Genomic DNA, 16,207 nt, shown 5'->3' with positions numbered 1-16,207 from the left:
GACATGAGGAACGTTTCCAACCGATTTCTCATACACAAAAAGCAGTTGACCGGCGTTACCTAGTGCAGCAAACCCGTAAGTTATTTGAACTACATTACTGTTATCAGTTCTTTTTAATTAATTACCCGTTACTTCAATCTCGGGCGTAAGGTGTATTTTTTATGGGGGACGCCCTGTACAAAATTATTAAATTTGCTAAATCCATGTAGACAGCTGCACTTTTGAGCGGGGGATTTTGGCCAGGGGCATACGATGCCCTCGCTTCGGCTCTGTTAGAAGAGTCTGCGCGTATTATGTGCAGTTTACAAACAAGGTGTGCTAGCCAAATGCGGCCTATACGACCGTTCACTTGTTCGTTCATAGGGCAACGCGATCCCAATTCGCACTGAGCATTCCTGTTCTGCTACGGTAACGAGTAGCGAGAAGGTAAAGCTGTCGGGTCTGGCACGAACAGGCCGTAGCCGCGTGCAAATCGGCTGCGCAGCAGTAGCGGCAGCGGTGGGGTAATTACTTCGCGAGAGGCTAGTCCAGTCTGCGGAGACAGCGGCGGCGTGGGCAGCGGCGGCAGGAAGCGCCGCAATTGGCTCAATCTGGCTGCTGCGGCTGGTGGCAGGTGCGCGGGAGGAAGGGGGAGGGGGGCACCCGTACCGGCGGGCTGCGCCGAGGTGCCTCAGTCGCGGCCGCGCCACCGCAAGCTCAGCCCGCAGCCATGGACAACGCCGACGCGCTCACAGAGGCGTAAGTCTCACCTGTTGCTGCTGCCGCTGCCGCTACCGCACAGCGCCTGGCACTCCGCTTCCCTCGCAACAAGTCGCTACCTACGGCGCTTCCCCCTTAATTGTATGACAGCGTGCGCCTCACTGGCAACAAACAGCATTGTCGTTGCTATCCAACCACATAGCGTAAAGAATTGTCTAAAAAACTACAAAATTTGATGCCTTTATTAAAAAATAGAATATTTCGATGTGATTGCATCAGTAGCGGTCGTCGTCGTGTTGATGCTGTGTTGCTAATAATGTTAATACGAGGGTCACTCAAAAAGAAACGCGCGCTATTTTTTTTAATCCATCTTTTATTCTACATGTTTGAAACTTTTACAGTGTATATACATCCTTTAGAAACAAAATTTTCATTTCTCCACATAATTTCCATCCCTCTCAACTGCCTTACGCCATCTTGGAACCAGAGCCTGTATACCCGCACGGTAAAATTCTGGACCAACCTGTAGGAGCCACTCTTTGGCAGCGTGCACAAGGGAGTCATCATCTTCAAACCTTGTTCCACGAAGAGAGACTTTCAGTTTCCCAAAGAGATGATAGTCACACGGAGCCAAGTCTGGACTGTAAAGTGGGTGTTTCAGTGTTGTCCATCCTAGTTTTGTGATCGCTTCCGTGGCTTTTTGACTGACATGTGACCGTGCATTGTCGTGCAACAGCAAAACATCCTGCTTTTGCCGATGTGGTCGAACACGACTCAGTTGAGCTTGAAGTTTTTTCAGTGTCGTCAAAAAAAAAAAAAAAAGGTTCAAATGGCTCTGAGCACTATAGGACTTAACTTCTGAGGTCATCAGTCCCGTAGACCTTAGAACTACTTAAAACTCACTAATCTAAGGACATCACACACATCCATGCCCGAGGCAGGATTCGAACCTGAGACCGTAACGGTCGCGCGGTTCCAGACTGTAGTGCCAAGAACCGCTCAGCCACCGCGGCCGGCTCAGAATTTATGGTGGTTCCACTTGGCATGATGTCCACAAGCAAGAGTCCTTCGGAATCGAAAAACACTGTAGCCATAACTTTTCCAGCAGAAGGTGCAGTTTTGAATTTTTTTTTTTTTTGGGTGAATCTGCATGATGCAACTCCTTTGATTGCCGCTTCGTGTTTGGTGAAAACTGATACAGCCATGTTTCATGACCTGTCACAATTCTTCCAAGAAATTCATCTCCACCATTCTCGTACTGTTCCAAACGTTCACTGGATACTGTTTTTCTTGTTTATTTGTGAGCCACTGTCAACATCCTGGGAACCCACATGGCACAAACATTTTTTAACGCCAACACCTTCGGTATTCTGCAAACACTTCCTTCCGCTATCCAAACATAGCGTGACAATTCGTTCACTGTGATGCGTCTGTCAGTAGTCACAATTTCGTTAACTCTCTGCACACTGTCTGGAGTGTGTGCAGTACGAGGCCTGCAGCTGCGAGGACAATCCTCAATTTTGCCGTGCCCGCTTTCATGATGTAACCTGCTTGCCTACCGACTAACTGTACTGCAATCGACAGCAGCATCTCCATACACCATTTTCAACCTCTTGTGGATGTTTCCCACTGTCTCGTTTCCCCGTTGCTTCTGACGAACGTCAAGTGTACCAACCGTCTTGAAGACATTCTGTGAGGACACCACACACGGGAACAGGTTGAACTAAGTTTGAAAACAAGCGGGAAGGATTTATCTACACACTGTAAAACTTTCAAACATGCTGAATGAAAACTGCATTTTTACAAAAATATTGTGCATTTCTTTTGGAGTGACCCTACAATGGTGGCAACTCCTCTAAGGGTTAGAAACAACTACGAGTAGAACAGGTGAATAAAATGAAATTATTAGAAGGGAAATGAATGTAGGATTTATTGAAAAGGTGTCTGTTTGGTTCATTGGTTGGAAAAGAGAGATGTACTTATAATGATGTATTGTGCTGCAGCTATCTTCGAGCTCACAGCCACAACGCGACCACAACATCTTTCCGCCAAAATGATAAACACCCTGTAGTTCCAGGCGTGCATGGTCGCCAGTTGGAAAACCGAGGAGGGTTATGATGTTAGACTTTTAACCAGATATCTACCTGTACTAGACATCTGCACGTTTCGGAGCAACAATAGCATCTTTAAAGTTCTACTGGTTATGGTTATGGTTATGGTTATGTCGTGGTCATACAGTGAAACGTAGGGTTTCTACAGCAACATTCAGCAGACATTCTGAATTATTCCTAGTTCCCTTCGCAATATAAGCATCTACATCAGACGTTCTCGACTCGACTACGGAATGATACGCTCTGTAGCATCAGAGAATATACACATTTCTCACCCATCGGAAATAAACCAATGCCTTATAGTTGAAAATGACGTAGCTCGATTTGTATCTTCCCATAAAGCTTCTGAATGTATATAGCTACAATATCTCGTTATTAATTACCTAAATTCTAAAGCATGTTTCTCAAGTCGCAGTTCCATTCTTGTTTTCTTTTCTTTAACTTACTAGCAATATTGTATAATTCTTTGGTATCTGATCTGGTGCAAAAGATTTAGTATGTCCAGGTTAAGTACCCAAAATATTTATAAATAATTGAAGTAAGTGGAATGTGGAATAGAGAAATTTAAAACGTAGTGCAAATCTCAACAACTCGATGGTCACCTGTTTCTCATGGCTATAACTTGGAGGATTGTGGCGACCTTAATCGGTAACAAGAGAGCTATCAATATCTAATTACTACGTAGAGATTCCACTGAAACCGTCTGTATACGAAATTGTTTAGATACATATTGGATATAAGAGGCTCGTTATGTGAAAGGAAATAAGGTCGGAATCAGCATTACGATAGATCACTTTTGTCACGATTACAGAACACCAACATTTTGATACTAGGTGTAGTTCTCAACTGCAGCATGGACACTAAAATATTATGAATAAAAGGCGAACGTATTTGGAACATTTCATTCTCCGTATAAAGGACGATAAATACGATTTTTCTCTTGCCAAGTAACAAGAATTTGCTTATTTAAACATCTGACCCGAAAACCTGAACACTGCAACAGGCCCTTTCACGCACAAAGCAATTTCTCAGTAGTGCCTTGCTTGCTATTCGTTTGTATTATCTTGTTATGTTATTTCCTCACAACTCACGAGTAAGGGACTTTAGTCGCTGTTAGAAGTTTCCGCTCTTTTTCCAAAAAAATTAAAAAGAAAATAAATAAACTGTAGTTAAAATATAGATATTTAATTGGTATAAAAACTAAAAATTAAGAAAAACTGAGTTATGTCACTGTTGTAGTATTGAAAGAGATACTGATGAACAATTAAGGCGAAAGTGGTAGACAAAGCGCTGAAGTTGTCAGAAGAATTTGTACTTACAACGGATGATCTGTGGGAGGGAAGATCAAGTACGTGTGTGGTGTGAAGTGTCATTGGAATTCGCAGACTGGGATGTGCTGTGAAGGGTTAATCACTAGGAAGAAGTGAGAGCTGGAAACAAGTGTAAGTGGTCGGAAGCAAGGCGTTGTTAATTGGGAGGAAGAGCAGGTAGGTAGGTCATAAGTGGGTTATATGTTATGGAAAAGGAGGTGATGAGGTGGATTTCTGTTCGTCACGTGTTTGCCTAAAATAGCTTTGGGAGAAGAAAAGAAGTGTATGTGGGTGTTGTACAGGAAGGGGAGGGGTATGACTGGTATAGGTACAGTATCGTGTCAGCATTTGAAATTAGGGATGGAATGATGGGGTTGTTGGCAGTGATACAGCGATACCTTTAGAACTGAAGCAGATACTTAATGTGGGACAGCAGGTTAGGGAATTCATGAACTAGTATTGGGGAGGGGGAAGGGATGCGGAGAGTGACACAAGGTTTATGATGTTTAAGGATTTGAACGACGTGCTGTAATTTTAGGGGACAGGGCAATGGGGCGACATTTGATTAGACGAGAATGGGTCTTTTCCAGGCTATATGTGTATGGAGGAAGGTGGAGAAATGGAAACCCCATATTTGGCCGATTAGTAGTTGTAATCTAAGTGGGCTTACAGCTCGATGTCAGCTTACGATCGAGAGTGTATCTTAAGTATTTTAGATAATTGGATAGAACGAATGAAAACTGAAAGCTAGAAGTTACGGAAATGAAGAAGGCCTATGGTTCGTTTCGACAGTGAACATTTGAAGAATCAACTGGAGTGCTCCCTAGAAGTAGGCGCTGAAGAAATGGGAGCTATTTCTGAAACGCAGAGTGTCGTCAGTATACTGGAAGGTGTGATAGGCTTTGTAAGTCGGTTATGAGTGTGAAGAGGAGTACTTGCCTTCTATTAAAATACAAAGTATGTGGTATCTTTGGTGAAGAAGTAGGATGGATGATTGAACAGGACGGTTGCTGCATAAGTTGCCAGAAAGGAGGACATAAGATTGGGATAAACTGATCCAAGTGCACGAGGGCAGAGGAGCCCGTAGAAACCTTTTGAAGGGAGAAAATCATGGAAATTGTAAATCAGAATGACTTGACGGGGGCTGAAAGCTCCCGCCTCGTGAATGCTACCCCATTGCTTTAACCAATGAGCCACCTCGCTCAGTGTGATCACTGGGACCACTGCTATCTTGCAAGACGCGGAATGTACCATATTACTCTATGAATCTAATTCGCTGTGGCATGCAGAAGTGCAAGTTCTCTACTTTTAAATGTGCGAAATACCATTCCGCTCCCTGTCTGTATGTAAATAACATGTATGATGGATCCATAGCCTCAAGGGGTAACACCAAAGGCGAACACACCAATTCATGTAGGAGACTAATAAAGTTGTGGCGAGTCAGGTAAACTGCCCATATTTCCTGCAGGTAAACGGTATAATTGGTATACCATGCAAATACACACTGAAGAGTCAATACATTACGCTCTAAACAAACAAAGACGACGCACCACGAGGGAATTATCTGAATGGGACGGAAGTACTTTACATACAAATAAATGGTCACAATATCAGAAAAAATTGATCATTTATTCGAGACAAAGACTTTCACAAATTGAGAAAGTCAGTAACGCCGTGGTCCATCCCTGACCCTTAGGCGAGCAGTTTTTCGACTTGGCCTTGATTGACAGAGTTTCTGGATGTCCTTCAGAGGGATATCATACGACATTCTGTTCAACTGGCGCGTTAGAACGTAAAAATTCCGAGATGGTTGTAGGGCCCTGCCCTTAATGCTCCAACCGTTCTCAGTCGGGGAGAGATCTGTTGACCTTGTTGGCCAATGTAGGGTGTGGCAAGCAACAGAAACTCTCGCTGTGTGCGAATGGGTATAATATCGTTGAACTGTAGGTCGAAAATGGCTTGCTATGAAATGCAACGAAATGGAGTGTAGAATATCGTCCACGTACCGCTGTGCCGTAAGGGTGCCACAGATGACAACCAAAGAGGTCCTTCGATGAAAAGAAATGTCACTCCAGACCATATTACTGTTTGCCGGGCATACGTCGGGCGACAGTAAGGGTGGTATCTCCCCGCTGTCTGGGGCATCTCCAGACACCTCTCCGGCCCTGTATCTTATTAATGGGAGTAGAATTGTCTTTAGTGATGAGTTCCGCTTCAAACTGAACCCCGATCACCAGCGAAGGCATGCCTGCAGACACCAATCCACTTTTGTCCGCCATACGGCCCGACAACCAGAAATGATGGTCTGGGGTACCATTTCTCTTCATAGCATGAACTTTTTGGTTGCCATCCGCGGATCCCTCACAGCACAGTAGTACATCCACGATATTCTATGCCTCTTTTTTTCCCATTCGTAGCAAGCCATCTTGGGCTTACATTTCAACTGGATAACGCCATCCGGCACACGCCTAGACTTTCCATTGCTTGTCTTTGTCCTCGGCAGCAAGGTCACCGGATATCTCCGCAATTCGGGACGTTTAGTGAATTTTTTCAACCAGCTTAGAATTTTTACGATATAACGCGTCAGTTTAAGGGCGGTAGGACGTCAGACTGGCCTTCTTGGAGCAGGAGAGACACCACAGGACATTTTAATTTCCACTGTGTATACTTTTACGAATAAATTCATAAAACTTTGTCAGCATGACCAGGAAGGATTAAGGATTCACAATCACAGCAGTGGAGGTTCAAGAAAATAACAAAATATTTTTTTTTTACATGTGAAAGTTCATCATTGTTTCACTTCTGTTGGCTGCGTTTGTTGCTTTAGGTACACGTTTCTTCATAAGTAAGAGAGATTCTTCGATGAATTTTGCACAGCATACAAACCATACTTACAGGTGCATGAAACTCTAGAATTTATTTAATTTATGAAAAAACGAATGTTCTGTTGTATTTAAATTTCATGTTTAGAAAAAACTCAAATTTTATAGTTAATTATCTCAATTTTTACCACAGTTTTTAATAGATTTGGAAAATTGTAGTGTTTCATACACCTGTAAGTATGGTTTGTATGCTGTGCAAAATTCATCGAAGAATATCCCTTACCTATGAAGAAATGTGTACCTATAGCAGCAAATGCAGCCAATGGTAAGTGAGAAAAAGGTGAAATACAAATGTAAAAACATAAATTATTTTCTTATATTTTTGAACTTCCACCACTATAAGCGTAAATCCTGAATCCTTTCTGGTCATTCTGACAAAGTTTTACGAATTTATTTTTAAAAGTATAGACAGTGGAAATTAAAAATTCCTGTGGTCATTCTGGCAAAGTTTCATGAATTTATTTTTAAAAGTATAGACAGTGGAAATTAAAAATTCCTGTGGTCTCTCTTCTGCTCCAAGTCGTCCCGTTTGACGTCCTACCCCCCTTAACAGAATTTAGCATGACACCCCTCAGGAACGCATCCAACAAAGGTGTCAATCAGTGCCAAGCCGAAAAACTGCTTGCGTAAGAGCCAGATCTGGATCAGCATGTTAATGACTTTCTCAGTTTGTACAGCTCTTTCTCTTGAATAAATCTTTCAATTTTTTTATGAAACTGTAATCATTTGTTTGTCTGTACATGCACATCACATCTACTGATTGCAATACCATTCCGATAATTCCTTCCTGCTTTATTTTTGTCTTAGAGTGTATATAAGTGGTGTGGACGAGAATGAAGAATCATTCTAATGACGACAGGGGCCTCGGATGGGGATTTTGACGGGGGAGTTTACGTAAGAGATTTTGAGAAAGGGCAGGTAGTTGTGGCCCGGCGTCTGGGAATGAGAATGTGGTTGAAGAAATGTGAAACCACGAATCGGCGACATGATGCTGGACGTCCATGCCTCATCACAGAACATGGAAGTTGGAGCCTGTGAAGGAGGAGAGACGGTAAACTGTGACACATATGGCGACAGAGTACAATGCTGAAATACTTCAAACCGCACTGCTCAGCGGACATTTTTCAACATGGGGCTCTGCAGCAGCCGAGCGGAGTGGCCGCCTCGTTTGAGGCGCCATGTTACATATTATGCGGCCCCTCCCGCCGGAGGTTCGAGTCCTCCCTCGGGAATGGGTGTGTGTGTTGTTCTTAGCATAAGTTAGTTTAAGTAGTGTGTAAGTCCAGGGACAGATGACCTTAGCAGTTGGGCCCTTAGGAATTGACACTCGTCTGAACATTTTGCTCTACAGCAGACGACCACTGCGTGTTGCCACGTTTACCCAGTGACATCACATTTACGCTTACGCTGGGCACGGGATCAAGAAAATCGATCGCGGATCAATTTAAACATGTCACCTGGTCGCATTAATCGCGTTTCTTGTTACACCAGGTCGATGTTACTAACCTGGTACGCCGTCATCCAGGCTAGCGACTGCTCTAAATATGCTGCGTGGAACGCAGGCCGTTGGGGCCACTATTATTCTATGAGGGGGGACATACACCTGAGCTTCCATGTTACCAATAGTAGTAATCGAGGGCTGCGTGAACGTTATTGCAGACGACATGCTTCCCTTATACTCGATGTTTTCCCCGATGGCGATGGTATCTCCTAGCGCCTAGCAGGATTACTGCTCGTGTCACTACAGTGGTTTGAGGAATTTGATGAACTCACGTAGATGTCTTGGCCACCAAATTATTCCCTTGATCTGAACCCGATGGAACACACCTCGATACTATCGGCCGACGTCTCCGCGCCTGCAAACCAGTGATCCCTTATTCACGGTAATAGTACGTAGACGTACCTCTGGACATACCTGTACATCAAGGGAATCGCTCCTGCATTGCGTTCCCAAAGTGAGAATAACCCGCTGTTAAGCAGGTGGTCACAATATTTTGGCCCATCAGTGTACTTGGACTCCTTATGACTGTGTGTGTGGTGCATGGTCACCAATATAGGTTTTATGGGTTGACCACTGTTTTTTCAGCTTCCCTACAGGGCTAGGTATACTAGTCACCAATAATGGCGCTCACCTCAGTTGCTAACCTCCTGCTATCTTCCAGAGACGTGATAACGACGGGTTGGTTTATTGTGTTTACACGATCCTCGATACACGTTAACTACGGTACCCTCGAACACTTCACACGTTGAGCGATTTGCGAAATCGAGGCGAGATCCTTCTATAGCTCTCACGCCCTATCTCTTTGTAGCTGTTTCAAATTATTTCTGCGTGTATAAGAGATGACACCTTGAGCTCTAGTTATAAGTCTTCCGTTATTTGCAATCGATTTCGTTGTTAGGTTACACCATCTTCAGGCAACTGAATATAGGAAATGTGCTCGCATATTTTGTCATAACTGAACAAAATTTAACTGTCGTCCCATAATCTATCGGAAGATGGATGCCGTTGTTGTTGTAGTGGCCTTCAGTCCGAAGACTGGATTGATACAGCTCTCCACGTTACTCTATCCAGTGAAGCCTCTTCATCTGCAACTAACTACTGCAACCTGCATTCTTCTGAATGTGCTTAATGTATTTACCTCTTGGTCTCCCTCTACAATTTTTACCCCCACCCCTCTTTCATCCAGTACTAAGCTGGTGACCCATTGATGTCTCAGAACGTATCCTACCAACAGATCCCTTCATCTAGTCAGGTTGTCCCACAAATTTCTTTTCTCCCCAGTTTTGTTCAGTACCTCCCTATTAGTTACGTGATCTACTCATCTGATCTTCAGTGTTCTTCTATAGCACCACATATCAAAAGCTTCTATTCTCTTCTTGTTTAAACTGTTTATCATCCCTTTCCACTTCCCTACAAGACAAAAGACTTCCTGACTCTTAAATCTCTACTCTATGTTAACAAATTTCTGTTCTTCAGAAAAGCTTTTCTTACCCAAACAGCAAAACTCATCCACTAATTTAAGTGTCTCATTTCCTAATATAATTCCGTCAGCATCACCTGATTTAATTCGACTACATTCAATTATTCTCGGTTTGCTTATGTTGATATTCATGTTGTATCCTCCTGTCAAGACACCGTCCATACCATTCAACTGCTCTACCAAGTCCTTTAATGTCCCTGCCAGAGTTACAAAGTCATCGGCAAACCTCAGAGTTTTTATTTCTTCTCCTTGGACTTTAATTCCTACTCCAAAGTTCTCTTTGGTTTCCTTCACTGCTCGCTGAATATACAGATTGTACAACATCGGGGACAGACTACAACTCTGTCTAACTCTCTTCTCAAGCACTGCTACCCTTTCATGCCCCTCGACTCTTACAACTACCATCTGGATTCTGTTCAAATTGTAAATAGCCTTTCGCTCCCCGTATTTGATCTCTCCCACCTTTAGAATTTGAAAGAGAATATTCCAGTCAACATTGTCAAAAGCTTTCTCGAAGTCTGCAGATTCTGTAAAAGTAGGATTGCCTATCGTTAATGTATCTTCTAGGGGAAGCATTAGGGCCAGTACTGCCTTGCGTGTTCTTAGATTTCTCCAGAATCCAAACTGATCTTCCCCGTGGTTGGCTTCTGCCAGATCAAATTCTACTGTTCAAATGTGTGTGAATTCCTAGGGGACCAAACTGCTGAGGTCATCGGTCCCTAGACTTACACACTATTTCAACTAACTTATCCTGATAACAACATACATATCCATGCCCAAGGGAGGACTCGAACCTCCGGTGGGAGGGGCCGCGCAATCCGTGACAAGGAGCCTCTAACCGCGCGGCCACTCAGCGCAGCCATTCTGCTGTAAAAATTCGTGTTAGCATTTTACAACCGTGACTTATTATTCGCTGCCTTCCTTATTTGTATGTCAACTTGTTAATGAAACAGCAAATCAAGTCAGTTTAACGTTAAAATTTGTAAATAAACGAAAGAATGTATAACAAAATCACACAGAAAGAAAGAGAGAATAAAAAATAAACGATCAGGTCTTGACTGAGATTAATGCTACTTTTGTCATGAAATATTTACGGCACAATTAAAACAGAATGTTTAGTGAGTTATGAACACTAAGAAAATTCCTCTCTTCAGTTAGAACTCGACTCTTCGGGGAATAAATGTTGGTACTGTAGCGTCACATTAGTTGACGACGTGTTGTGGTTCACGGCGCAATATTTTGAGATTAGCAAGTGCTGTTATTGTCAGTTGGTTTGGAGCTCGCAGCGCACCTCTAACTGTGCTACCTGGACGTTACGTCATTGTCAGAAGAGACGTGAGACGTCCACACCCTGTCCATTTAAGCAACCTGGCACTCTCAGATGAACCGGTGTATACGTACTTTCCTTTACAGGCGAATCTCTGCACTTTCCCCCAGCTCTTCGTACGTTAATGCTACTGCTTACGATTATTATAATTAGTCATTTAATACACTTTAATATGTCTTTTACTAATGAACAAGAATAAGTTTGATAAGGTTGGCGTTAATTGTGTTCAAACAGTTAAGCGTCCACACGAAAGTACAGAATGCTAGGAGAGTTATAGAACCTTGCATACGACAGCTCGCTCTGTTCGTCCACGTAACCCAAAAGACAGCAGTTACCGTCGCCCATGTTGATGCCGGAAGGCGTTGCATACAATTCCGCACTGTCGCTTAGTGGAAAAAAGGATATGAGCGCACGGACTGATGAGTTATTGGAAAATGGAACACAACGTTCATTCTTAACGGGGACAAATATTCAGAAAAGAAGCTTGCGGCGTACCCGAAGGGAGTGCTATAGTACAGTTACTATTGATAATACGAAGCGTGATGTTTAAGTAAGTACCGTTTTGAAATTAAAAAAAGACGTCTAAGATATCTCAATAATTTTATTTTTACATAAAGCCTGTTCCTTACTCTACGCACTGACGCCATTACAGTCTGATTCTTCCTTGTTTACGTTGTATACTGAGTGTTTAAGATGCCTCCGAGTCCCGCCGACTGTGAAGTACGGGCTGTTATAAGATTTCTTAGTGCTGAAGGCCTAAAAGCGATCGATATTCGTCGTGAAATCTGTGCAGTTTTTCGGAGAAAACATTATGAGTGATGGAATGGTAAGAAAGCGGGTGAGAGCATTTAAAGATGGCCGCACAAATGTGCATGATGAACAACGGAGTGGGCGTCCTTCTGTCGTTAATGAAAGTTTGGTGCAGGAGGTGGACAATAACGTGAGAGAAAACAGACGCTTTACGATTTTCTCCTTGCAGGATGACTTTCCTAATGTTTCTCGTAGTGTTTTGTATGGCATTGTGACCGAGCACTTGAATTACCGAAAATTGTGCGCACGTTGGGTATCGAAAATGTTGACGGATGAGCACAAAACCAAACGTTTGGACAGTGCATTGACTTTCCTTGAGCGGTGCCACAACGACGGTGATAGTTTCTTAAGCCAAACTGCTACGGGCGATGAAACATGGGTGGCCTACGTCACACCAGAATCAAAGCAACAGTCCCTGGAAGTTAAGCAAGGGCATCGTTTTGCTGCAAGACAATGCCCGTCCGCATGTGACGAATCAGACCAAAGACCACAACTTTTCTATGGGAAACTCTAGATCATTCTCCTTACATCCCCGATTTTGCGCCCAGTGACTACCATCTGTTGCTGAACTTCAGGAAACACCTGGGCGGTCAGCGTCTTCAAGACGATGACGAAGTCAAAACAGTGGTGATACAGTGGTTAACATGACAGGCGGCAGACATCTATGAGGAGGGTATTCAAAAACTGGTTCAACGTTATGAGAAGTGCCTCAATATTGACGGAAATTACATAGACAAGTAGATTAAGGTACAGGCTTTCATGTAAAAATAAAATTATTGAGATATCTTAGCACGTCTTTTTTTAATTTCAAAACGGTACTTACTTAAAAAAACACGCCTCGTATAAACAAATGACGTAGTGGATTGCTCCGTGACGCTGTTCATGGATGATGCTATTTTATACAGAGTAGTCGCAACGCTTGAAAACATGCAGGAAGATATGCGAAAGATTGACGCTTGGTGCAGGGATTAACAGTTGACCCTCAACATAAACAAATGTGACATATTGGCCATATATATGGGCGGAAAACCCGTTATTGTCGATAAAGCTTTCGAAGCAGCTACTGCCATTAAACATCTTGCAGTATGCCTACGGAGTGCTTTAACGTGGACTGTCCACGTAAACCAAATCGCAGGAGAGGCAGATGGCAGACAGAGTCACTGGAAGTCTCCACGACAGGTTTAGTCAACCTGTGAAAAAGGTGGCTCACTAAACCGTTATTGACTGACACTTGAACACAGTTCGTTAGTATGGGAGTCGTACCAGAAAATATTGACAGAGGACATGGAGATGGTCGGGGGAGAGCTTCATAGTCGTCCAATCTTAGACAGTGACTGACGTCGAAATTACGAACGTTCAGAAGGTAGCACCAGTAACCAACTGAAAAAATACTAACAGTGATGAGAGACGGACCTAGAGGTTCCGCACTCGTGAATGTAGTCGCAAGGGAAAATATATTTTTGAAAAATCAAAAAGTGTTCGATGCTGCCATGGCAGCGTAATGGTGTGCGACAAGTCAGACGATATAAAACAGATATAAAACAAGCGATCAATGAAATGGCTCTTTGCGTGACGGAAAATCAAGCACGGTGTCACACACGCTTGCACAGCTACGCAACTAGAGCCGCTTGCAGAGCCTTCCGCCAACGCAGCCACGCTATGTTCAAATGGCGACCTAAACTCATTGATTGGATCACTCACTGCGCTCATCGATCAGTGCATATAACTGGCCGTTGCGGTTTCCTGGCCTTGTAATGATATGTTAGAGCCTGGAAAGTTTTACGCTGCGTTTGTGCCGTTATGCATGAACGTGGAAATTTTTGGAGTGAAAAAAAAAAAAAGAAAGAAACTTGCTGCAGCCACGTTCGCTGATTAAAACAGTACTAAAGAATCTTCCGGTCATATGCGATGGGTTAAGCACAACCAAATATTACGCTACTTCGCACTTTATTGTTCTTGGAAGCCTCTGGATCTTTGTTCACGTCATTTGCGCCAAATCTTGCGCTTACAAAATGATTGCGAAGCATATACATTCACTCTCACCTACTCCCACACTGCCAAAAAAAGCCAAAATCACAAAATCTAGAGGCAGAAGAGTGACTGACAATTTCTTGAGGAACACGCTTCAGGTCCCTGTCCAAGCACACAGATTTACGATTTCTGTGCTTCACGTAAATCGCTGCTTGTTAAAAGTGAGGTGGTTCATTCGAAAACACCAGTCAGATTCCTCCGTCTCCTCCGCATCCTCTCTCTGGCACCACTTTTCCCTGTTTGTGACAGTGCTCCATGTCAAACACCATCTTTAGTGACGAGACGATAACATATGACCTTATGATCACAAAATTAACGATGATGGCAAATTGTGGTTCTGTATTTGCGGGGTTTAAACATCGACAGGAAGTGCAGAATGGCTAAGCAGGGATGGCTAGAGGACAAATGTAAGGATGTAGAGGCTTATCTCACTAGGGGTAAGATAGATACTGCCTACAGGAAAATTAAAGAGACCTTTGGAGAAAAGAGGACCACTTGTATGAATATTAAGAGCTCAGATGGAAACCCAGTTCTAACCAAAGAAGGGAAAGCAGAAAGGTTGAAGGAGTATATAGAGGGTATATACAAGGGCGATATACTTGAGGACAATATTATGGAAATGGAAGAGGATGTAGATGAAGATAAAATGGGAGATACGATACTGCGTGAAGAGTTTGACAGAGCACTTAAAGACCTGAGTCGAAACAAGGCCCCTGGAGTAGACAACATTCCATTGGAACTCCTGACGGCCTTGGGAGAGCCAGTCCTGACAAAACTCTACCATCTGGTGAGCAATATGTAAGAGATAGGCGAAATACCCTCAGACTTCAAGAAGAATATAATAATTCCAATCCCAAAGAAAGCAGGTGTTGACAGATGTGAAAATTACTGAACTATCAGTTTAATAAGTCACAGCTGCAAAATACTAACGCGAGTTCTTTACAGACGAATGGAAAAACTAGTAGAAGCCGACCTTGGGGAAGATCAGTTTGGATTCCGTAGAAATGTTGGAACACGTGAGGCAATACTGACCCTACGATTTATCTTAGAAGCTAGATTAAGGAAGGGCAAACCTACATTTCTAGCATTTGTAGACTTAGAGAAAGCTTTTGACAATGTTGACTGGAATACTCTCTTTCAAATTCTGAAGATGGCAGGGGTAAAATACAGGGAGCGAAAGGCTATTTACAATTTGCACATAAACCAGATGGCAGTAATAAGAGTCGAGGGACATGAAAGGGAAGCAGTGGTTGGGAAGGGAGTGAGACAGGGCTGTAGTCTATCCCCGATGTTATTCAATCTGTATATTGAGCAAGCAGTGAAGGAAACAAAAGAAAAATTCGGAGTAGGTATTAAAGTCCATGGAGAAGAAATAAAAACTTTGAGGTTCGCCGATGACATCGTAATTCTGTCAGAGACAGCAAAGGACTTGGAACAGCAGTTGAACGGAGTGGATAGTGTCTTGAAAGGAGGATATAAGATCTTCTAATAATTTCCGGGTATGCAGCCGGATCCCGTCGACATTCTGCCACGATATTTCGGCCCAGAGACGTCCGGCCATCATCAGGTGAGTAGTTGTGTACTCACCTGATGATGGCCGGACGTCTCTGGGCCGAAATATCGTGGCAGAATGTCGACGGGATCCGGCTGCATACCCGGAAATTATTAGAAGAACAAATACGCCGGGAAAATTTCAGAAGTCACAGGATATAAGATGACCATCAACAAAAGCAAAACGAGGATAATGGAATGTAGTCGAATAAAGTCGGGTGATGCTGAGGGAATTAGATTAGGAAGTGAGACACTTAAAGTAGTAAAGGAGTTTTGCTATTTGGGGAGCAAAATAACTGATGATGGTCGAAGTAGAGAGGATATAAAATGTAGACTGGCAATGGCAAGGAAAGCGTTTCTGAAGAAGAGAAGTTTGTTAACATCGACTATAGATTTAAGTGGCAGGAAGTCATTTCTGAAAGTATTTGTATGGAGTGTAGCCATGTATGGAAGTGAATCATGGACGATAAATAGTTTGGAGAAGAAGAGAATAGAAGCTTTCGAA

General features: G+C 43.1%; 1 protein-coding gene across 2 annotated transcripts in view; it reads left to right on the top strand.

Moving 5' to 3' along the window:
* The first annotated feature begins 389 nt into the window (after positions 1-389).
* The window catches only part of LOC126297535 (excitatory amino acid transporter 1), a 661,389-nt gene continuing 645,571 nt past the window's right edge, over positions 390-16,207 (top strand). The window contains exon 1 of one of the 2 annotated variants that reach the window (XM_049988447.1): positions 390-738. In XM_049988447.1, the coding sequence (XP_049844404.1) occupies positions 710-738 (29 nt within the window). In that variant the 5' untranslated portion in view covers positions 390-709. The remainder of the gene's footprint in view (positions 739-16,207) is intronic. The other variant, XM_049988448.1, reaches the window with a different exon arrangement.

The sequence above is a fragment of the Schistocerca gregaria genome, chromosome X, assembly GCF_023897955.1.
Source record: "Schistocerca gregaria isolate iqSchGreg1 chromosome X, iqSchGreg1.2, whole genome shotgun sequence".
NCBI classification, from domain to species: domain Eukaryota; kingdom Metazoa; phylum Arthropoda; class Insecta; order Orthoptera; family Acrididae; genus Schistocerca; species Schistocerca gregaria.
The sequence above is the reverse complement of the archived record's forward strand: the minus strand, read 5'-3'. Positions and strand labels throughout refer to the sequence as shown.